This window comes from Mastigoproctus giganteus, chromosome 9, assembly GCF_048544385.1.
Source record: "Mastigoproctus giganteus isolate SK-2022 chromosome 9, ASM4854438v1, whole genome shotgun sequence".
Classification (NCBI taxonomy): Eukaryota; Metazoa; Arthropoda; class Arachnida; order Uropygi; family Thelyphonidae; genus Mastigoproctus; species Mastigoproctus giganteus.
In genome coordinates this window covers 88,105,643-88,129,956 of record NC_143583.1, presented here as the reverse complement: position 1 = coordinate 88,129,956, position 24,314 = coordinate 88,105,643, and the positions used below count along the sequence as shown (strand labels likewise).

Sequence of the window (24,314 nt, the reverse complement as noted above, 5' to 3'; positions counted from 1 at the left end):
CCACTGCTTTGTTGGAAAATTTGAAAACATTATTAAATCCATTGTTATATGTCTTACTGTAAATCTCTGGAACCTTCATTTTGCCTAATATCAGTTACACCATGTGGACGGCCGGGTACGCGTGCATTGTTTACCTGGGGAAGTGATGGTGCATCATCACTTCCCCAGGCACCATGGGATGAAAACAAACCGGTGATGGTGGTGTCATGCTTTGGGCGATGTACAGACTACACTGATGAGTCAAAACATTATTGACCAGTGAATCGTTATGCAAATCGAAGCAACTGCAGGTGAACTACAGCTCGTGTGCGGGTTTGGGACACGCTATTAAAAACACCTGATACTGAGCTCCGTTAATCAGTGTTACTCTTGTTCTTCAGGTGGGAAAGGTAGCGGACTTAAGCGAGTTTGACAAAGGCCAAATTGTAATGGCCAGACAACTGGGTTAGAGCATATCTGATATGGCACCGCTAGTGAGGTACTCACGGTCAGCCATGGTTAGTACCTACCAAAAGTGGTCCGGGGAGGGGGAACCCACGAACCACTGGCGATGTGTTTCATGAACTCGTCGGTAATTTTAATGCTGGTGACCGGGAGTAATGTGTCACAAGATTGTTTGGTCCAATGAATCATGTTTCCTGTTGCACCATGTGGACGGCCGGGTACGTGTGCATCGTTTACCTGGGGAATTGATGGTGCCTGGATGCACCATGGGATGAAAACAAACCAGTGATGGTGGTGTCATGCTTTGAGCAATGTACTGCTGGGACACTCTGGGTCCAGTTATCCGTGTGCCGGGCACTCTGACGTGTACCACTTACCTAAACATCATTGCTGACCAGGTACACCCTTTCATGGCAACAGTCTTCCCCTCTTGCGGTGCCATCTTTTAGCAGGATAATGCAGCATACTACACCGCCTGGATTGTTCGAGACTGGTTCGTGGAACATGAGGAAGACTTCCAGGTATTGTCCTGGCCTCCAAATTCCCCAGCCATCAATTCCATCGAGCATCTGTGGTTTGTGTTGGAACAGCAACTCCGATCTGCGGCATCTCAGCCATGAACCTTACAGGAGTTAAAGGATCTGCTGGTTATGTGTTGTACCAAATACCACAAGACACATTTAGAAATCTTGTAGCATCCATGCCTTGCCAGGTACGAGCTGTTTTGGATGCATGTGGAGGACCAGCATGATATTAGGTAGATGGTCATAATGTTTTGGCTCATTGATGTATATTCTTTGTTACCTTCTTGTAGTTTTCACTTTCATTAGTGTTGTCAGTCTCAGGCCAAATAAAGAAGGTACAAATTCATGAAAAAAGTATTCTTTGAATCATGCAGAATCCATCCATGCTGATTTTTGTGAGTGGTACTAAACTGGTAAAGATGAACCGTTCATATTTTTAAAGGCCTTAGGAATAGTTGATTTATTAATAATAAAAAAAAAGCTTCAATTTGGGGTTCCAGTTGCATTACTGCAGATGGTTATCATGATTCTCTCTCTCTGGAGAACCATGGTGATCTTGGTGCTGCAAGCTCTACTTTTATTGCCGTTGTTTTTGTAGGGAACACATTATAATTTAGACTTGTTTCACCCTTTTGTAGAGTTATTCTTAATCAATTTTTCTCAGTTGAGAAATTACCTTAAATCTTGATATCTTTGAGCATTAGGCAGATTACCAGATTATCTCTCCCTGCAAATACTCAGTACATGAAAATCACAATATGTTTTTTTCTAGATGTACTTGCTTTTCTTTCATCACATGCTACGAAAATTTCTGTACCATCAATCTTTTGTTGTAAGACCAAGGTCTTTCCTGTGATGCTGCTTTTGACTTTGGTGGTTGGAGTTCCCAGTCATCTCTCTTGCATAACCCACAGCCATAATGCACTGTCTACTATATGTAATTTTAGTTTCTTTAAAATGATGTGAGAACTTAATTACCCTTGTGAAACAAACTGTATGAAAAATCCATCTAGATTTTTTATGATTTGTTTTTTGTCTTTTACAATTGTCTCACCCATGCAACTATTTCAACAGCATTTTTTTAAGAGACTTTTATTGAGTCTTTCTAGAGCATCCAACTTAATTTTCGTTGTTGTTGTTGTTATTTGATTTTTAGGAGCATTAGCAACTAAGGCCATATTGCTCCGGGATATGCAGTGGTCATTCCCTGACCTTTCCGCATCCTCTGTATGTGGTGGTGACGAGCTCGAACCCTGGTCTAATCAAGAAGCGTGTGCTACGCACTGCTGCTCCTTCCCACCTGGCTACGGAGGTGCCTCACCCCTATTTCATTAATTTATATAATATTTAATTAAATTGCGTAATGTAATTACAATAACAAATAGTTTTACTGGTGCAAACAAAGTATGGAACAAACACACACCCGACATCTTGGGGAGCATACAACTGAATAGGCAGGCATGGTGTACTGCACTATCCTACTAGTCAGGCGAGGGTGGCTGTTGGTTAATTTGGAGAGTTAGTTAAGAGGGCTTTTACTGTACATAGCAATGTGTTTTTTTATAAATTGCTGTGTATTAAAAATGTCTGCTGTTAGTTGGAAACAGAAATAAAAGGTGGAAGGATGTACTGGAAGATTACAAAAAAAAAAAAAATTTGTACATTAATATATGATTTAGGATATGACCCTGAAAACATAAATTTAAATATGTACTCCCCAGAGCTTGCACATGCAACATGTAAATTTACATACACACCCTGCAAATGGTTAAAGTAACTTAAAAAACAAGACTGGAATAAAAAATACATTTATCAAAAAATAAATGTGAAACAGTGATGATATGATAATTTGAATTTAATTTTTTGCATCATGAACGCTACATACACATCACCAGATATGGCAAAAGCCTCTTCACAAGATGTACAAATCAGCTAATTGGGGGAACCCTGGGGTCCGTAACAACAACACTTGAATCCTCTGCATTGCGCATATGAAATGGCTGCTCCTGGTTTCAAAACTAACACAGCGTGTTACAGTTATGGTGTGTGCAAATGCAAGTGGACAGCATGTTTACCATTTGGTTGTGATTGGGAAATTCAAGATGCTTTAAAGGTGTAAAGTGCCTACCAGTACAATATAAAGGACAGCAAAATGCTTGGATGAATTTCAACTTTTTTTGGTTTGGTTTAGCCAAGATTTTATTCCAAGTGTGAAGAGTCATCGAGAAAATGAGGGTAAAGCTGGTAAAGTTTTTGCTTATTATACACCATCCCACCCTCTTGAAAAACTGAATTCGATTGACAAGACTTTCATTGTCAGGTTTTTTACTGCCAAATGTTACAGTAAAATAAACTAAAAAGGATGTACAAAAAACAAGTCTTGTATCGCTTGCTGCTACCAGAGGGAAATGAAGAGAGCATGGTTGAGTTTTCAAAGAAGCTCAACATTGAGGATTGTTGCTACATGTTAGCAGATGCCTGGCACATGTAGCAACAATCCACATATTGGCTCCATGTTGTTGGCGAGAAATCTGAAAAAGGCATAGCATAAACTATGGGGTATTGCTGAAGAGATGGTCACACATATGCTAGATTTGGATAGCGTAGATGAGAGAAGACGTAGATGAGATTGTAACTTTATTTCAAGGGATTCCCTGGTTTTCTGAGCATGGGCAAGATGATGCAGAGGAATGGTTAAACAACGATGCTGATGATCCTGGTTATCATATTTTAACTGAAGAAATTGTTGCATTAGTCCAGGATGAAAAACGTGCTGACTTTAACCAAGGTGATTCTGAAGACGAAGCAGGACCCACTCACGCAGAGGCTTTTACTGTCTAGAAACTGCAATGTGATGTAAGTAGCAGTCTGTGAATTCAGTTCTACGGAGTTAATGCTATTAAAGATAGCATTATCTACGGAGATAATGCTATCGCAGAGACCTCATTGCGAAAAAGACAATCTCAGATGGTTGAAAGAAAAATTAAGGTTACATATTTTAAAAAATAAACCCTCCCAAGATTCATTATGCTCTTATTTGTGTGCAATTACTTGTGTTTATTTACTTGTAAAAACAAGCAAAAATTAAAGTAAAAATTACTTGTAAAAACAAGTGTGTGATTTGTAGTTGAAACCATGTAAAACAATTAGGTAAGTTCAGAATAAATGTAATACATATATACATTGTTTCTTCAAAACGTTTTGGTTATTATTTACAAACCATTTTCTAAATCAATTACTGTATTTTTTATAACATTTCATATTTCAAAATACAGTAGTAATAACCTAGCAAACAATAATTTAATTGTAGGCCTAATTACACTTTTTTTGGTATAAACTGGGCATTCTCATGTATGTTTGATTATCCAAAACAATTTTGGTCCCAATTAGTTCAGATAATCGACGTTCTGCAGTATTACCTTAGGGTCACCTGGTAAGTTATTACCTATATAAAACCTTACTATCTATGCCTGAGACTGACCAACTCAGTCACTGAGTGAAAAATGCCCATAAAAGTTCCACGTGTTATCGACAGGATGCGAACCCGTGCCTTTTCTATTTAATGTGGGGAGGATGGTGACAATACCACTGTTGCTACCGGTGCAGACTATGTTTACCAAATTTTCAAATACATGCAATATCTTAATGAAGTCAAGTTTGACTGATTTATGTGTATAGCCCAGCCAACATTTCGTGATTGGTGGGAGAAAGTACTGTGCAGACTTTGAGTGCATTCAGGCAGAGTGAAAAAGAAAACAGCACGTAATTTCGTCATTGGCAATGAAGATTTTAAAATACTAATATATCAAACTATATTCACGGAGAAGCCGAGAAGATTTTCATTTAAAGATAATGATGAAAATTAGTGGGGTCTAATTCTGTTTTGCAAAAGTTATTTTAATTTTTTTCTTGCTTTGATAAATTATTTGAATTAATATTTTAATTTTTTTTTGTAGAATTTGTATTGTTTTAATGTTTTAATAAATTAATGAAAATATTAAAAATTGCATATTACTTCGACATCCAAAGGTGGTGCACTTGCACCACCATGCTGCCGGAGTTGGCCTGCAGTCTGGAGGTTCCCCATCCCTGCTATATCGTATTGGTAGAAGTACATTAAATTTTCAAACTTTTCTTTGTTCATTTGCTGATTTTATGAACTATCAATATAATGTCTTTTTGATATATTAAAACCATTTTTCTTATTCCTCTTGGGGGGGGGGATCACTACAAAGATCTGCCATATTACTGCATTTTCTCAAATATTCCATGTTCTTGAATAAGCTGTACACCCCATTTTTAAGACACTAAACACGGAATTAATTTTCATTATTTAGAACTAGTAGCCTGCAAATGCAACAGTCTTATTTAACAGTCGAGATACAGCTAGGAGGCATCACTTTCTCATTGCTATTGTCACAATATAGGTAATCCTTACTTGGGGCTGATCATTGTTTAGGACAAAAGTGTCTGTTTTTTTGAGCTTTTCTAAATTAATCGTATTTCACTGCAGTGTGCAAGGAAACATTCATTGTTGGTTTCTTTTTGCCCCTACCAATGTGAACAACTTAGAAAACTACTTTTCTAAGTAGTTCACATTGGTAGCGGCATATGTTAGTATGAAGAATCACATAATCATAACCATATTTAATCACTTCATCTCACCACTGTGATTTCGTACAGTGATCCTTTTTTATCCCTTGATTAACACATTGTGATGGATTTCAAATATTAGGCCAAAGATACCCGTCTGTCCAGAGCAACCATATGTAGTAATCTAAGAAATTCTATAATTGAGATAGTTTTGAAAATTCTGTATCCTGCCGAAAATGAATATAGGCATATTCAATATCTTAAAGAAGTGAATGCAGAATATCAAATATAAATCAATTTAAAACATATAAGTAATACAGCTTGTACTGCTTCATATGTAACCAGTCATAAATAAATAATAATAAATATTAAGAAAGCAATGCCTGAATAACCTTTGTTATTCAGACATTTTCTCTTTTAATTTAGTTAGTATAGCTTATTTTCACAGTAATAAAAATTAACCATACCTTGTTAAAATATCTTTATATGGATTTCAGGAATGATAACACATTATCATTATAGTTTAAATACTTGTTTAAATATTCTTAATTGTAATTCTTATTAATTGCTTATTAGTTGTTCTTTATTTCCCCATTGTTATTAGAAGAAGATATTAACATATTCAAAATAAAAATGAATTCATTTTGTTGCAGGCAACATCTCCATCTGATCAAGATGACGAAAATGATCCGGATGGGCCATTTGCTTTTCGAAGAAAAAAGTACTGTAATTATCATGCGGTAAGTTGATAGACAGCATCATGCTACCCAACAAAAAATTTTTTTTCGTCATATCTCTGGAACAAAACTTGGTTATTCTGAACAAAATTACTGTCCTGATTATGAAAATATCAATATCTGTCACGTCTACATCAAAAGATATACACATTTTTTAAATTCCTTGTTTTTGTACAATATCAGCATACATGCTGATATTGTACAATTACAGCATACATGGTTATAATTATTACACACAATATATGTTACTTAGACATGTTTCCCACTCAATGATTTCCTTTTATACTCCAGATTGCGTTCCCGTTTAAGGAACCAACAGTAATCTCCCATGATGGCAGAGTCCCAGTGACCTTGGTATCATTTTTCCATTGCAGATACGTTCTGGTGGAAGTGCTCTCCTTGTTCATCACTGACATCTGCTAAGTTTTCAAGAAAGAAATCCAGATGGGAATGAAGGAAATGCATTTTCAATGATATTCGGCACCCCGTGTTGTAATATTTCAACAAGTTTGTCACCAGTTGCTTATAGTTCTCTTCTTTTCTCTTTCCGAGGAATCCGTGTACCACAGCCTTGGAAGATCTCCCCATGCAGCCAGTTCAACATCATTCAAATTTCTTTGAAATTCTTCATCTTTTAGGGGCTTTCTTATTTGAGGACCTATGAAAATTCCTTCCTTCAGCTTTGCATGAGATAAATTTCGAAACATTTTCAGTAAATATGCAAATTCTCTGCTTTCTTTATCCAGTGCCTTAGTGAAATTCTTAATCAGTCCAAGCTTGATATGTAAAGGGGAAAGAAAAACCTTTTGTGGATCAATCAATGGAACATACTTTACATTGCTTTTGCCGGGAATATATTCATCTCTCTTGTCCCAGTGTTGTATGACGTAGTGTTTGGCTGTTGCACGACTATCCCACAAACACAGATAACAACAGTATTTAGTGAAACCACCTTGCAATCCAATCACTTTGAGATCACCACAAATATTCCAACCACAGTCATTGTAACGTATAGCTGCAAGAATCTGGGACATACTATCGTAAGTTTCTTTCAGGCCAACAGCATGAACAAGAGGAATTGATGGTAAAGTATTTCCATTATGAAGCAATACTGCTTTCAAACTTAACTTTGACGCATCAATGAACAAACGCCATTTAGAGGTTTTATGATCCATGTTCAGTTCGTGCATAAGACCAATGACGTCTTTGCAGACACGTTGTTTTCCATTGCAAAATATCTTGAAAACTCTTCATTTCGCTTATGGTATATTGTAATGCTTGTACCTTTGGTGAGTAAGTTCCACTGTTGTAGTCTGAATCTGAGTAATTCAGCCTTCTCTTTGGGTAAGCCCAAGTCTCTGATCAAGTTGGTTAATTCTTCTTGTTCAATGTAGTGTGGGGCCTTTTCTTTTTCTGGCTCGTAGTCCAAATCATGTGCAGTACATGGTTCTGCAATATCTGGTAAAACAATTTCTTCTGTACCTTCATCGCTACTTCCAATACCCCAAGATTTTGGTGGCACAGGTACTGGCAGTTCTTTACCGTGTGGCATTGGCCTAATTGCTGATGGGATATTTGGATATTTGATGCAGTGCTTGCTCTTTTTGGAAATACCTTTTTTTTTTTGTCATTCAGAAATAGCAGTCTTCGAAATGATTCTTGGGCTCGCGCCACACCATGGGGACGGCAAAGGGTAATGCTCTCAGCTTGCCATATAACCACAGCCTTAAGTTCATTGTACAAGTAATACAACAGATATTTGGATCCCAATTTTTTTCTTGGTCACCGATCTTGTAGCCAAAGTACAATGAATATGCAACTTTTGTGACATTGTATATTTTCATCCTCTGAGTTTTTGGGGTTAAGTGTCCACAAACATAGCAGAAGTTGTCTGGGTGATTGACGAAAGTTCTCTGCTTTGTCTTCTCCATTTTAACAATGCATTAACCTAAAAACAATAAAAGCAATTGGTAAATTTGAACAGAAGATGAATTCTTGTAGCATAGTTTATCATACACTATATATTGAACAGTTGAATGGTGTAATAAAATTAATAAAAATACTGACTTGTCTGGAAAAGTGCATCAAAATCAAAATGTTCTATATTGTAAGAACAGTAATGATGTACTTGCTTAACTTTTAGAACAATAAACAAAACCAACCAAAATTTGATAAGTTTAAAAATTGTATTTCAAACAGTAATGATATCTTTGTACAGAATACAGTTATCTATCTATATCTTAAAACTGAGACGTGATAGGAAATTTTTATGATTGATTTTAAATTCTATACATAAAACTTGACCAGAAACAACCATTGATTTGCTGGAGGTAGAAATCATGTTGGGTAGTGTAATGAGCATCGAATAGCATTAGTAGAGGTATACAATGCAAGAAAGCAAATTTATGCAGCATCAGCCAAAAATAAAAAAAAAAAACACCTCCCACTTCACCCCTCCATTCATTCCAAATGCCTGTCCAGCTCAGCCTTAAACTTATTTAGGCTATCAACTTCCACAGCAAGAGATGAAAGTCTGTTCCACCAATCAACTACTCGCTGGCTAAAGGCAAATTTCCGCACATCTGTTCTATCACTGTCTTTCCTTAGTTTAAATCTATGCACCCCCTCAAGTTCTTAATCTGAGCAAGAGGAAGAATCCCATCAGCATTGCTCAGCCCATTCAAAGCCTTATACACCTCTATCAGATCACCTTGCAGGTACTGGCACCTCCGTAGCCAGGTGGGAAGGAGTAGCAGTGTGTAGCACACGCTTCTTGATTAGACCGGGGTTCGAGCCCGTCACCACCAAATACGGAGGACGCGGAAAGGTCAGGGAATGACCACCGCATATCCCGGAGCAATATGGCCTTAGTTGCTAATGCTCCTAAAAACCAAATAAACAAACAAACAACAACCTTGCAGGTGCCTACTCTCCAGGCACTGCAATTTTCAGAACTTAAGCCTTTCTTGGTAAGAGCACCCCTTCTTTGTTCTAGCAAGTCTACATCCTTCCTAAAATGAGGCCTCCAGACCTGTACACAGTACTCTAGGTGTGACCTGACCATTGCTTTGTATAACGGGATAATCACCTCCCTGTCCCTGCTAGCAAAATTCCTATATATCATTGACAAGACTCCATGACCTGCCCAGGCAGTTCGTCTGCACTGCTCAGCGAACTTCATATCTGACTGCACAGTCACCCGCAGGTGTTTTTCACTTTCCGCTTCCCTGAGTGTAGTATCACGTAGTTGGTATGTTTCTCTTGGGTTATTGCTACCCATATGCAGTACTTTGCATTTGTCAATGTTAAACTTCAGTTTCCACTTCTCAGCCCATTTGCCCAACTTATCTAGATCCAGTTGGAGTAGCATACTGTCTTTATTGTCGTTAAGAACCCTGCCAGCTTTTGTATCATCGGCAAACTTGTACATTAAACCTGATATACATTCATCAATATCATTGATAAATATACAAAACAATAATGGACCCAACACCGAACCCTGGGGAACTCCACTAATAACATTTGTCCACAAAGAGCAGTGTGTGTTGATTACATCTCTCTGTCGTCTCCCACTCAACCATCCCTTTATCCATTGTAGCAACTTACCCTTAATGCCATACCTTTCCAATTTGTACAGCAGTCTTCCATGTTCAACAGTATCAAAAGCTTTCCTGAAATCCAAGTACAGCAGACTCCCGACTTACCGGGATTGATTTAACTGGGACACATCAAGATTCCAAATTTAAAAAAAAAATAAATAAAAAAAAAAAATAACCAGAAATCATAAAATTCAAGTAAAAAATAAAATAGGTATAAACAGATTATTATTAAAATCTGTTTATTTCCCAAGAAACCTTGGGTCACCCCAGGATGGCTCTGTGCCAGAAGGGTGTGAATATTTACAGACTAAGGTGCAAGGAACACATGTATAATAAACAAGAGTACATGCGTGCTTGACCTGAGACATTTACAGGATTAAATATACAAAATATACAACTGCATGAAGACAAAACAAAGTCTTTGTCAAATACAAATAGGCAAGTTAAAAAAAAAAGTCTCCCATGTCTAAGAGCAGGTGATTATCATAGATTCGTTATCTGGTAGCAGTTCTTGAGGATTTCCTTCCTGTAGAGCTTGTCTTCACAGAACCTATCAGGGTGGATCCTAAATTTATTGAAGATCCGAAGACCATTGGCTGGAAACATGTTCCTCAGGGAATCAATGCTTGACAGCGTAAGGCGTAGAGGGAGACAGGAGTCTGGTCCTCTCCTCTGGCCCGAGATTAATGTGGATACCGATTTACCTTTTTTTTTTTTTTTTAACTTGTGGAGCATCAATTCACCCCATTAGAAGCTATGCAAGCGTGTGGACATTTTTTGTCATGATGATATGTCTCCAGGGAGTGGTGCCCAGATGTTTTGCAAGTCATAAATAAGCGACAAGCAGCAGCGCTATAAGTCGTCATTTAGGAGATTAGTCTGCCTATTATCTTGCAACCCCCACTGTTAAAAGAAAAAAGACCAAAATGTTTAGTTTGTTTTAGTGCGTCACGTCGATTGTTGTGTTCCATTGTACCGCAGAAGGACAAATTTTGTTTCGTTATGCATGTCAGGGATGTCAGAATTTTTTTTTTTTTTTTAGAAATCGCGAAAATGATGGGCAAATGCAAGAGTTGTGCTTTCATTTAAACAAAAGTTTGAAAACGGTGTTCTTTATCTATCACCATACTTTTTATGCAGATTGCTGAACATTTTTCGATACAGTAAGTCCCCGACTTACGTAGTTATTTATATTTTTTTTATATGACTGAAGATTTCAGTGTAGGGGACACACGTTTCACCATAATAATGTAAAAACCCACAGAATTCCAGCTATCAGGATTATCGCCAATGCAATAGGATCGCGTTTACTACCTGTTTATAATTGCTTGCACTAACAGAAAAGTCCAATAACCCGGAAAGTGCAAATTGTTCTTATTGTTTTATGGCAGTGTCATCCAGAAATGTGCTTTAGTAAAATGTGAGCTCGCATGGGGTGATAATAGTGAGTTTTTGCCTTAACCCTGTGAAGTTCTTTTCAGAAAATTTAATTAATTTTGACTGTTATCATGGTGCCGACTAAGAGAATAAGTGACAATGCCACTAGTAAATCTACGAAGAAAAGGAAAGCGATCGAGTTGGATCAGAAAATTAAAATAATAAGGTTGTATGAAAATGTCCAAACATTAACAAGTATCGCACGGAATTCAGATTTGTCAGTGGCAATGGCGAACACAATAAAGGAGAGAAAGACAGAATACGAGAAGCGGTCAGCACCAATGAAGGTCAACTATAATAATAACAAAGGCTACGAAATACATACCAGTTTTTACAGTACAATAACATGCATTTTTTCTTCCTTTTATGTTTTCTTTTCTTATGTGCCACTCTGGCTACTTCACCTCTGTTACCAGGTAAAGTTTTTAATTGAATTTATTAAAAATATATAACTATTTTCTTCATTCTTCTGAGGATATTATGTGGTTTTTGTAATTTTGGCATATCAGAGATATAGTAGCGATATTTTATTAGTCATTAGCATTTTTAGCATTAGCATTAGTAGAGACATTTGATGCAAGAAAGCAAGCTTATGCAGCATCAGCCAAAAAAAAAAAAAAAAAACCCCACTTCCACTTCACCCCTCTGTTCGTTCAAAATACCTGTCCAGTAACTCATTCCCAAGTTACTCAAATCTCGACTTACGTAAGAAGTCCTGGAACATATCTCTTATGTATATCAGGGATTTACTGTATTTTTGGATTAATTGAGAAATCGATTATCCAGGAATATTTTTTTACCATCTATCCTGGAAAATCGCGAGTCTACTGTATATTATATCAAAATTATTTTTGGCATTCACTTCCTTTGCGACCACACCATAGTATCCAATCAAATTGGTCGGACATGACCTCCCTTTAACAAACCCATGCTATGCCTTAACTATTACTGCAGTCTTGTCTAGATGATCCTGCAATGCTTCTTTAACCAGTGATTCCATTATTTTTTCCAGAACACAAGTTAAACTAACATGTCTATAGTTACTTGTGTCACCTTTTGAATCTCCTTTGTGAATTGGTGATACATATGCACACCTCCAGTCCATGGGGACCTCCCCTGAGTCCAAGGAAGCTCTCATAATTATGGCTAAGGGTTTGCTACTTCCTTCACTGCCTCCAGTATAACTGGATAGATTCCAACCGCCCCGTGTGACTTTTTTATGTTTAACTTCAAAAATTTCTCTTCCACTTTGCTCTCGCTTATTACAAAATCATTTAGCTCCATGTTAGAGTTTAGTATACTTCTGTCCTCCCCTTCCTTACAGAATTTTCCATGTGTGAATGTAGATGCAAAATACTCATTCAGTTTGTCAGCTACTTGAGCATGATCATCAATAGTCAACCCATCTATGTTAAGGGGTCCAGTCTGATTCATCCCTTTCCTTCTAGAGTTTACATAAGTAAAGAACTCTTTGCTGTTTTTCTTTGCATCCATTGCCAAAGATTTCTCGTAATTTGCTTTCGCCTGTCTAACCTCCTTTGTGACTTGATTATAGATTAGCTTATATTTGCCATAGGTGTCTGTGTCACCTGATTCTTTATATGCATCCCATACATTTTTCTTCTCTGCCACGAGCCTCATGAATTCATCTGACATCCATTTAGGCCTAAACCTTGAACAGTATTTCATAGTTGGAATGAAAAGTCTAGTAGCCTCCAAAATTAAGACCCCAAAGGCTTTAACATTATCAGTTGATCCCACTGTACAGAATTTAAGAACTGTCTGAGATCCCTGTAGTAACCTTTATGAAAGCAAAAGCCCTTCCCTTTAGCCTTGGTGGTAGTTACATCTTTAAGTAATTCCCACATCAGTACATTGTGATCACTGTCACCCAGTGGTTCCTTTATCTGCAAATTCTTAATGCATGAATAATCACTGCTGATAATCAGACCAAGAGTATTACTCCCTCTTCTCGAACATGTTGCAGTAGAAAACAGTCATCCAATAAATAAACAAAAATCTTGCTAGTGTGCGATTGACCAACCTCAAGTTCCAGTCAGTATCTGGAAAGATACTCATTATAATATTTGATGAATCTGGAAAGTTCTCAAGTTCCAGTCAGTATCTGGAAAGATACTCATCAAACATTTGATGATTCTTGTTTTCTATACTGTGATACGTTTACAGTCATTCCCTTATATGAGACTATTCAGCTTAATATAACGTAGTATCATCATTTGGTCTAACGCGTATTTGTTTTTCGCCAATGTATTGTACAACACTCTATATATCTATTAACGGTAATGTGTTTATTTTTATAATTTTGTATGACTTTATCACGATAAAATCATTGTCCATAACAGCATAACCCCTCCTACTTTCCTGTCCTGCCTATCCTTTCTGTACACATTGTACTCCCCAAATGCCAATTCTGTCCTGACACCACGTCTTTGATATTCCAACAATATCTGCCTTTGATGTCTTGACTAGCACATCAAGCTCATCAAATTTATTAAAAGTTTAGTTAAGAATCCAATTATGAAAGAACAGGAAACAAGTCTATGGACATGAAACAGTTCAGTCTTAAGAAGAACAAGAAGTAATTCCAAGAAATTCAAAAACTTTGGATGCCTCTGTACCTAATAGTGATATATTTAGGAGATTGTATATAGTGATATATACAAAGTTTGGTAGTAAAGACCAAAGTCACTAAAATCTGAAAGCTGCTATATAATTTTAGTAGAAAACTAGAGATTGATTTTCAAAGGTGTAGTATGTTAACACATGCTTGAAAAATCCAAGCCAAAAATGCAAATTCTACATATAATATAAACCATATCTTAAAACAAATTAATAGAATCAGCAAAGCTGCAACATTGGTAGTTAATTATAAGTAATTTCATGAATAATTATTAAAACAAATCCAATGGATACATGAGAAAAGTGAAAACATAATAGTAGAAACTTAGTGAGTAACTCTTTACTCACTAAGAGACAAAGTAATCACTCCAAAGAAAATAGTTGCATCGGAAATCATATATAGCTATTACTTACCAAGCAGTGGATTTCCACCAGATAATTTTAAAACTATGCAAATATGTTTATAACTGACCAGTTCATAGTAAATTATAACTGAATTTATTTCTGATAAAATGGTAAACTATATTGAAATACTATTTTACAAAGTAGATAGGGATATTATTGTTGACAAGCTTATTATAAAGGAGTTGTAGAGCTTTGGTGAACAATAGCTGGTTATTACGTATGTTAGCTAATCTGATGGTTTGGGTACATATTATATTTTTATGTATTTTGTTGGAAATATTGGAATGCCAGTTGATAAGGTAAGGTAAGCACCAGCCATTATCAATCCACTGCAGGATGGAAGCCTCCTCAAACAATTCATGCTGAGAGAAATGGACCATAATCTGCCACACTGGTCCAGTGCAGGTTGGCAGATCGACCATATTTAGCAGTTAGGGGCTTGAACCCAGGTCTACTCAAAGAGCGTGTACTACTGCAATCCCGCTCCTGACCACTCAGCTACAGAGTAAGGTAGATGACATCAAAGTTAAATTTATTTCTCCATATAATATATATCAATATTATATGGAGGTGAAGTATTGCTAAGAGTAATATTGAGGTCAAGGAAGTTGGCTGTGTGATTAGTGGAGTTTTCTTTATTTAGTTTAAGTTCACTAGGGTAAATAGCTTTGGCTATAGGTTCAAAGTTAGTATTTAAGACTAGGATGTCATCTACATATCTGAAGGCTAACAGGTTATAATTAGGATTAATTATGGTGTATAGTTCTTAATAATGCCAGAAATTGGATACTAAGCTGGATATTTGGGAACCATAGGTTTATAGGTAAGTTTGCCATCAAAGATATAGTTATTGAGTAAACAGAGGTTTACATAGTTGTGACATGTATTTTCATTTATGTTTTAATTTATCTTTGTATCTGTGATAAAGTAGTTTTAGCACATATATCAGTAAATTATGTGGTATGAAGGTAAAATGGTTGGTGAAATCAAATGTTTCTATGTTCGTTATGGTAATATTAGATTTGAAGGTGTTGATGACAGCTAATTTATTATTTATTACCCAAGTAGATGTGATATTAAAAAATAGTGTTTAGTATTTTGAAAAAATGTTTGCCTGGAAGGTAGCAGCCACTGTTTTTAGAGCTGGTAATGAATTTGAAACCTACAGGTTGTTTATGGAATTTAACAATCATATAGAAAAATGGTAGGGTTGAGTTCTGTACTTTAGTATGTAGTTTTTTATGTAAAGCAATTAGCTTTTTAACTGTGGCAGAAGGATTAAGAAGGCGGGGAATGAAAGTGGAACTATTTTCTATTTCATTGTTAAGTTGATTAAAGTTGTTTGAAGCTTTATCTACTGCAGTGATAATAAAATTGTCTTGTGATTCTATTATATGTTTTTTAAAGTTGTAGTAGGGTGTATAAAAGTTATTGTACAGCTTGTAGGCATTAGATATATCTTTTACTATGTCATGATATATGATGGTGATCCAATTTTGGTATGTTTCTTGTGGAATGTTGTATTTTGAAGCAAGTTTGTTAGCAAAATGTATTAGATTTAAATATAATGCTTTGTTGATATTATTAAGATATATTATTTATAGATCTGTATTTAAAACCTTTGCTCATAGCAGTTTTTAGGTCATGGTTCTTAATGATGTTAAGATTGTCTGTAATAATATGCCCATGATATTGATCAATATATGGGGCATAAATAGGGTTATGCAGTAGCATGGGAGATCAGTATGTTTCTTATTCAGATAAGATTTAAATAATATTTATAATAATAAGCAGTAATATTTAAATAAACAGACGTATTTCCTGTTCTTTTATAATTGGATCCTTAACTACACCACCTTTGGATCTTAAGTCACCATGTTACTTATATCTAGGGATTTAAATTAGTTCTTTTTCCTTGGATGTATTTTCTTGCGAAATTGGATTCCTTATAAATTGGTGTATAGAGATATAATTATTAATCTATTTATATCTCAAAACATTTGATGATTCTTGTTTTCTATACTGTGATACGTTTACAGTCATTCCCTTATATGAGACTATTCAGCTTAATATAACGTAGTCTCATCATTTGGTCTAACGCGTATTTGTTTTTCGCCAATGTATTGTACAACACTCTATATATCTATTAACGGTAATGTGTTTATTTTTATAATTTTGTATGACTTTATCACGATAAAATCATACTATTCAAACCGCATTTCTTTTTCTCATGCTAATTTTAAATTATCTCCATACATTTGTATCCTAAATATGACAATAGAGGTCACTATTTTCCCACTGTTTCCTGCAGAGAAATGCAGTAAGCTGCATTTCTCTGCAGCTTACTATTAAGTCCGCTATGCTGTTATAAATTGCTTTATCGTGTAGATATATTGCTAATGTGGTAGAAGTTTGTGTGCATTCATCTACTCTACTGAATATGTGCGCTTTATCTTCCCGCCTTTTTCCTTCTGCTACATATATACAGTAAACCCCCGGTACTCGCGGTATCTGTATTCGCAGTTGCTGATTTAATATAAAATGAAACCTAAAAAAATGTGAATTTTTAAATCGCTGTGAACATTTTCCACCATAAAAAAACATGGGTGTGGCTAAAATCATCTTTCCCGGTCAAAACAGTGCTCAGTGTGGGGAGGGGGGTGACAAAATCACGAGCGTGGATGTTTCTTGCTAATCCTTTTCAGTATGTGCTATGCGCTTGTCATGGAAGGTTTTGTCATTTGCTTTTAATTTATATGCTTTTAAATTGAATAAATTTATCAGTTTATAAATTGATAGCTTACAATTACCGTTTTGCAGTGTGTTAGTGTAAACAGACTTTTTTGAGTGTATTAACGGTAGAAAGTTACTTTATTGTGGACAAATTCTTTACTAACCCCTACAAAAATATGGCTACGAATAACAAGGGAATTGTGAAAAGTAAAATTCAGTTATTGGACAAAATTTCTAATAGTGAAAGTGTCTCGTCAGTGGCAAAACACAAAATCAATGAGTCAACAGTACGATCAATAAAGAAATTGGAAGAAAAAATCCACCGTAGTGTCCGTAAAAACACGCTAATTGCTTCAAAAATTTGCTCTATAACTCGTGATGTTAAATTAGAAAAAATGGAAAAGGCTTTAAATCTGTGGATAGAAGACCGAACTCAAAATAAAATTCCTTTAAGTTCACTCATCATTCGTGAAAAGGCAAAACATCTTTATCAACACTTTAGCGAAACTGGTGATAGCACTGGCGGGATAAGTTTTTTAGCTATAGCAAAGGTGCTGGATTGAAAGATTTGTTTGAAATTTCTAATAAATATTACATTTAATATTAAATTGTTTCTTATTTTCATTTCGATGCCTTATGCTTGCATTTCACTATGTACATAGTCATATTATGAAGGTACATATAATACTTACATAGACAAAATTTTAGACTAGGTTTTCTTATATATTTCATACTTTGGAATGGAACCCCTTTATTACTATGGGAGCCATAACTCAGTATTCGTAGCATTTCTCAGGAACGTAACCCCCGCGAATAGCGGGAGTTTACTGTATTTTTTCTCGCCACCTTATTTCTGTTACACATTTCTTGAAATACCCCAGGTATTGTTCACTTTCACTTTCTTATTATACTTTCAGTTCCTTTTTAGATTCATTTCTCGGCATATTTCGACACACATTTTTCATTTCATTTTTCATTCCACCACTTCAAGCCTTATTGGAGGCTTGAAGTGGTGGAACCCATGTTTAGTCTCTAGAGCTAAGTTCCGGCCAACCCTTCCCTATCTCTTCCGTCATGCAGTATGATTGATGATTTTTGAGGTTATGATGAATGTCGTGGCGAGATCCAATATTCCTTACATTTCGAGGGTACAGCTGTAAAACGGCGTTCGCAGGCCGGCCGCTAGATAGTACACCGGACCAAACCTATTGGTAACTCTCTAGGAGGCTTCCGGATCAGCTAGTGTATAATCTTGCTACCTCTACTCTGCCAGATAGTGACTGGAGGGAGTCCGAGTAGTGTGTATGCGGGGAGCATTGTCGAGGCCACGTTATGTCATCTGGGTATATTCTTACCACATGTACGCCATATCCAAAAATTTCATTACTTCATACAGCATGTCCCACCCACTTTTTCTTACTATTGAATATACCATGAATTGTCAAAATAATAGAGCAAGCTTATCTGCGAAAAGATCTAAACCTCCCAAGGACTTCCTAATTCATTTCACAAATATACGTGGTCTCAATTCCAATCTCAACGATATCCATTTCCACTTGCAGTCTTCCAAACCCCATGTACTTTTTCTGACTGAATCTCAGTTATCAGTTGATTCAACTACTGCTCATCTCAGATGTCCAAATTATTTGCTGTATGATTCCTTTCACCTCAAAGGTGGCATATGTCAGTTCTGATATTCTCTGTCAGAGACTTAGCAATTTGGAATCTCCTCTCTTTGATCTTCTCTGGCTTAAAATCTCTCTACCTCATGGTTTAAAATTCATCTGTTGTCTCTACCGTTCTCCCAACTCCACTAATCACTTGGAGCTCTTTGACTTCCTCCCTTTGCAACTTGACTTTCTCCAGTCCAACTTTCCTAACAGTGAGGTAATTTTCCTTGGTGATTTTAACGTTCACAACTCCAGCTGGCTTCCGTTTTCTAGTCACACCGACCCAGCAGGTCGAGATGCTAGGCTTTTGCAATTACTAATGACCTAGCACAGATTGTTCATTTACCTACAAGAATACCGGACAATCCTAATCATACAGCCAATATGCTTGATCTTTTTCTCACAAACAACCCTTCTAAGTACAAGGTTGAAGTGAGAGGTCCTTTAGGCACTTCAGATCACAACTTGGTGATTGTCTCTTCTCCAATGGAACCTTTATCTCATGGCTATTCCCAACCTCGTATTGTTTGGCATTACAAGAATGCAAAATGGGATGACCTGTGAGACTTCTTTTTCTTGGTCTGATTACTGTTTCAAAACTTCTGATGTCAACGTTTGCTCAGATCGTGTCAGTGAAATTATTCTTGCAGGAATGGAATCCTTTATCCCACACTCCACTTTAAAATCTCGTCCTTTATCTAAACCTTGGTTTTCCAATAAATGTGCTAAGCCTGTCCAAGAGAAGAATGTTGCATATCGTAATTGGCTTCTTGCTAATTCTTCAGTTTCATTTTCTGCCTACACCAAAGCTCGCAACAATTGTAAAGCAGTTATTAATCAGTCCAAACTAGAGTTTGAACAGGCTAAGAGTAGAAAACTTGCTTCTTGCCCTAATAGTAGCCGAACATTCTGGTCTCTTGCCAAAGCTATTGGCCGCAACTTTTGCCCGTCTCTGCTCCCACCTCAGTCCAAACCAGATGGTTCTGTTGTCACTTCAGCTAAGGATAAAGCTGACCTGCTAGCATCCCATTTTTCTTCCAGCTCATGTATTAATGATCTTGGTAAAACACCTCCCACCATTCCTAACACCCTCCATTCAATGCCTCCTGTGGTCTTCCGTCAAAAGGATATCAGAAGGATTTTGATGAATCTTGATGCTAAGAAAGCTCCAGGTCCTGATGGTATTTCTCCACTTGTTCTCAAAACCTGTGCTCCTGAACTTACTCCTATTCTTTGCCGCCTTTTTTCACTTTCTTATTCCAAAGGTGTTTTTCCTTCTGCTTGGAAATTTGCTCATATCCAGCCAGTTCCTAAAAAGGGTGACAAATCCCTCCCATCCAATTATCGTCCCATTGCAATTACTTCTACTCTTTCTAAAGTAATGGAGAAATCAATTAACCGCCAACTCTTAAACTACCTAGAAACCTTCCATCTGATCAACGATCGCCAGTATGGATTCCGTCAGTGTCGATCCACTGGTGATATTCTGGCTTATGTTACCCATTTATGGACTAATTCAATGGAAAGGTTCGGTGAAACACAAGTAGTTGCTCTTGACATCTCAAAGGCTTTTGATCGTGTTTGGCATAAAGGTCTTCTAAACAAGCTTCCATCTTATGGTTTGCCAACTGTTTTTAGTAATTGGTTATCCAGTTTTCTCTCTGATCGCTCACTGAGGGTGATGGTTTGTTTGTTTGTTTGGATTTTTTGGCGCATTAGCAACTACGGCTATAATGCGCCAAGACTAGGTAATATTTAAAAATTTTTTTTTTTTTTTCTAAATTCTCGGTGACCTAATTAGTAAGGCCACCATGTCCAGATATATAATAACAAAGATATAAAAAATAAATCAATAAAAACGTAACAGTAGCATAAATTAAATACAATTAAAAACTTTTATTAATTTAAAATAGATAAAAACAGCAGACACGTCATTGTCAGATAAAATCTGACTGAGTGTATACGGCTCAGTCAGATGGTTAAAAGCGGTAAGACGGATATTGCTAAAATCTGGACAGTCAATTAAAAGGTGTCTAATCGTTAAAATTGTGCCACAGGACACACACATAGGAGGGTCATCAGCCCTCAGCAAAAACGAATGAGTTAAATGACTGTGTCCTATGCGGGTCCGGGCAAGAACAACTTCCTCCTTACGATTCCTGCGCAGACTAGACTGCCACTGTTCAATTACAGGCTTTATACGATATAATTTATTCGCAGTCTGTCTATTCCACGAATCCTGCCATTGGGAATGTATCTTTTGATGTACTATTTGCCTGTAGTCTGTATAGGGGACTAACAGGCAGCGGTTATTATTGGGAATTGCTGATTTGGCTGCGGCGTCAGCCAAATCATTTCTCCTAATCCCAATGTGGCTGGGAATCCAGCAGAAGCGGATGTCATATTTGCGTTCACGGAGAACGTGAATCTTCTGCTGAATGCTAGACAGAACTGGATGAGGATTATATCTCACAGATATTAAAGCCTGTAACATGCTAAGAGAGTCAGAATATAAAATGAACCGTTGGTATTGGCATTTACTAATATGATCCAAGGCTAACTCTACAGCGTGCAGCTCTGCAGTAAATATGCTGCATTCAGAGGGAATCTGCTCTGATATAGTGCTGTCTGTAAAGACAGCAGCAGATCCCACATATGATTCCGACTTTGAACCGTCTGTGTAGACTGGCGCGAAGTCAGAATATTCAGTTCGGTGTGCTGAATGAAGCTGCAGGTAGACACATGATGGAGTGTCCGACTTTCCCCAGTTTCTAAGCGACAAGTCGCATGCCAGGGTGGAAAGGGTTGCTTTAATGTTTGGGCAACCTTGTCTACCTTGATATTAAGTTCTTTGAGTAGCTCTTGGAAACGAATACCAAAATGACGATTGGCAGTCGAGGGTGATGGTAGATGGCTCTCTGTCTTCTAACTTCTCCACTAATGCCGGTGTCCCCCAAGGTTCAGTTCTTTCCCCCACTCTTTCCTCTTGTATATCAATGACCTTCTTCCATTGACTGGAAATCCTATCCATAGTTTTGCCGATGATAGCACATTGCATTCAACTTTCCATTTTGAGAACCCTTGTCCAGCTCAATCAGCTTCAAGTTCTCGAAAATCTGCTGCCAATTCCTTAAATGCTGATCTTCAGGTAATTCTCCAGTGGGGCAAAGACAACTTAGTTGATTTCAACCCTTCTAAAACTCAATCATGTCTTATATCTCGCAAAAAGGATTCTTCTGCTCCTATGCTTATCTTTAGTGACACTCCGATTTCTAGGCAAAATGATATATCTCTTTTGGGAATTACCCTGACTTCTAATCTCTCTTGGCACAAGCACATTACAAATATTGCTTCCTCTGTATCTAAAAAACTTGGTTTTCTCTTTCGCTCTCGGCGTTACTTTTCTTCCAAACAGCTGCTCACTCTGTATAAATCGCAAATCTGCCCTGCCATGGAATATTGTTCCCACATCTGGGGTGGTGCCCCCAAAACCTCTCTCAGGCTTCTTGATTCCATTCAGAAGAGGGCAGTTAGGTTAATTAATGATTCATCTCTAACTGAGTCTCTCTCCACTCGCTTTCTCATAGACGCACTGTTTCTGCTGCATGCCTCTTCTACAGATACTTCCATGGGCACTGTTCTTCTGAATTGGCTTCTATAATTCTTGCTCTCTCTTTCAAAACAGTCCGAACACGTGCTGCCACCAGCCATCATCCATTTACTGTCCAACTTCAAACCCACAGAACCAACTTTTCATCTTCCTCATTTATTCATTCAACTGCCGTTTTCTGGAACAACCTTCCTTCATACGTATTTCCTGAAAATTACAACCTACAGAAGTTCAAGTCCAATATCAACAAATATCTTCTTTCGTCTTCTCAACCTCCAACCCAAGCACGGTACTAAGTACTGTAGGTTCTAATACCTCTCGTGTTTGGGGTTCTCATAAAAAAAAAAAAAAAAATTTCAATACATGAATTTAGTATTAGCTCCCTTTTATACTAGCGCTTACAAAATGCCAGAGCCCTTACTATAAGGTTGGGTTTCACAACCCCAGCAAGCTTAGTGTTATTTAATAACTTTTTCATTGCTTTTTATTTTTCTGCTGTCTATTTCTACTGTACTTCCCATTTGTAAAACTATTAGTGTACACGAGGGTGATATGAACGTTCCTACTATCCTACTTCTATAGCTATTTTTTGTCTTTATTTATTTAAAATACTCCTTTTCCCCTGCCCCATCCTCAATTTAATACCTCACCCTATACCATGTGCTTGTTCCAAATTTATTTATTGAATCATTTAAATCTTATCTATACATAATTAAATCCTACACTTAATTCTACATATTTATATTTACCATATTTATGAAATACCTGATCGTGTATCAATATTTATTTATTTCAGCTGAGATCGGATTAAGCATATTTGCCTTACCTGTATTCAACAATTTTCTAAATATGTTTTCCTCCCATATCTGATGACAGCTATAACACTATCATTTTATTTGCTTTTTATTTTTTATGACCTTTAGGATATTAACATTCTTTCACCTTTCACAAATCTACTACACTTCTTTTTCTACTTTCCTCACCCTTCTAATTACTGGCACTTTGTGTAACTTTCACATGTATTTATGCATACTTTATTCAATATATTAACACAAACTTATATATACTCTTGCACCCTTTAATGTTGCTTTGCACTTTTAGGTGCATCTGTCAGTAGTATTAACTATGTATAATATTAAGTATTAATATAGTACTTATATAGTATTAACTTATATATATATAAGTATTAAACACTATTGGGTAGGCCGACCGGGCTAGCCGAGTGGGTAAAGTACCTGCCCGGCAACCCAAAGGTCGCGGGTTTGATTCCCGCCTCGGGCTTGGATCAAAGTACTGCAAAAACCTTGGGAGGTGCAATATGGCCACAGAAGCCGATGCGCCAACAACTACCAAATCAAAAAAAAAAAAAACTATTGGGTAGGAAGACAGTAAATAAGGGGGGGGGAAAATTGATGCAAACTAAAAAAAGTTGGTACATAGATCAGGCATTTCATCAGGGGATTACTCCTGATCATGTACCAAATCACTATATATATACACACAGCAGGCCCCCGTTATAACGTGGTTCGCTTTACGCTGATTCGCTATAACGCTGTTCTTATATTATAACCCGTATCCAACTATAAAGCTTCACAGATCACTATAACGCTCTTTTACAGATTGCATTTTTGGCATATTTAATTAACAAAATCATTTCATTTGATGGAGTCGATAGCTTGAAAATGAATAGCAAAACAAGATTAAAACGTTTCCCACGCCGACTTGAGAAATTTTCCCAAGTTCAGTGAAATTTTCTCACACGCTAATTTAATTGCAGTACTGTGACTTGTTATGTAGTTCCGAGATCAACATTTTAAAAAATTATTACAAGTATATTGCTTGTAATATTTGTGTTATATGCATTTATCCGAAGTCTAGTCATCACTCAGTACCGTATTAGACATTGTGTGAAACGGACAGTT

The 24,314-nt window shown here is 36.7% G+C and overlaps 1 protein-coding gene across 2 annotated transcripts in view; it reads left to right on the top strand.

Annotated features, from left to right (window-relative positions):
• Positions 1-24,314, top strand: part of E(Pc) (Enhancer of Polycomb) — a 378,489-nt gene that overhangs the window by 225,610 nt on the left and 128,565 nt on the right. For both annotated transcript variants that reach the window (XM_090381895.1, XM_090381894.1), the window contains exon 10: positions 6,215-6,301. In XM_090381895.1, the coding sequence (XP_090238021.1) occupies positions 6,215-6,301 (87 nt within the window). The remainder of the gene's footprint in view (positions 1-6,214; positions 6,302-24,314) is intronic.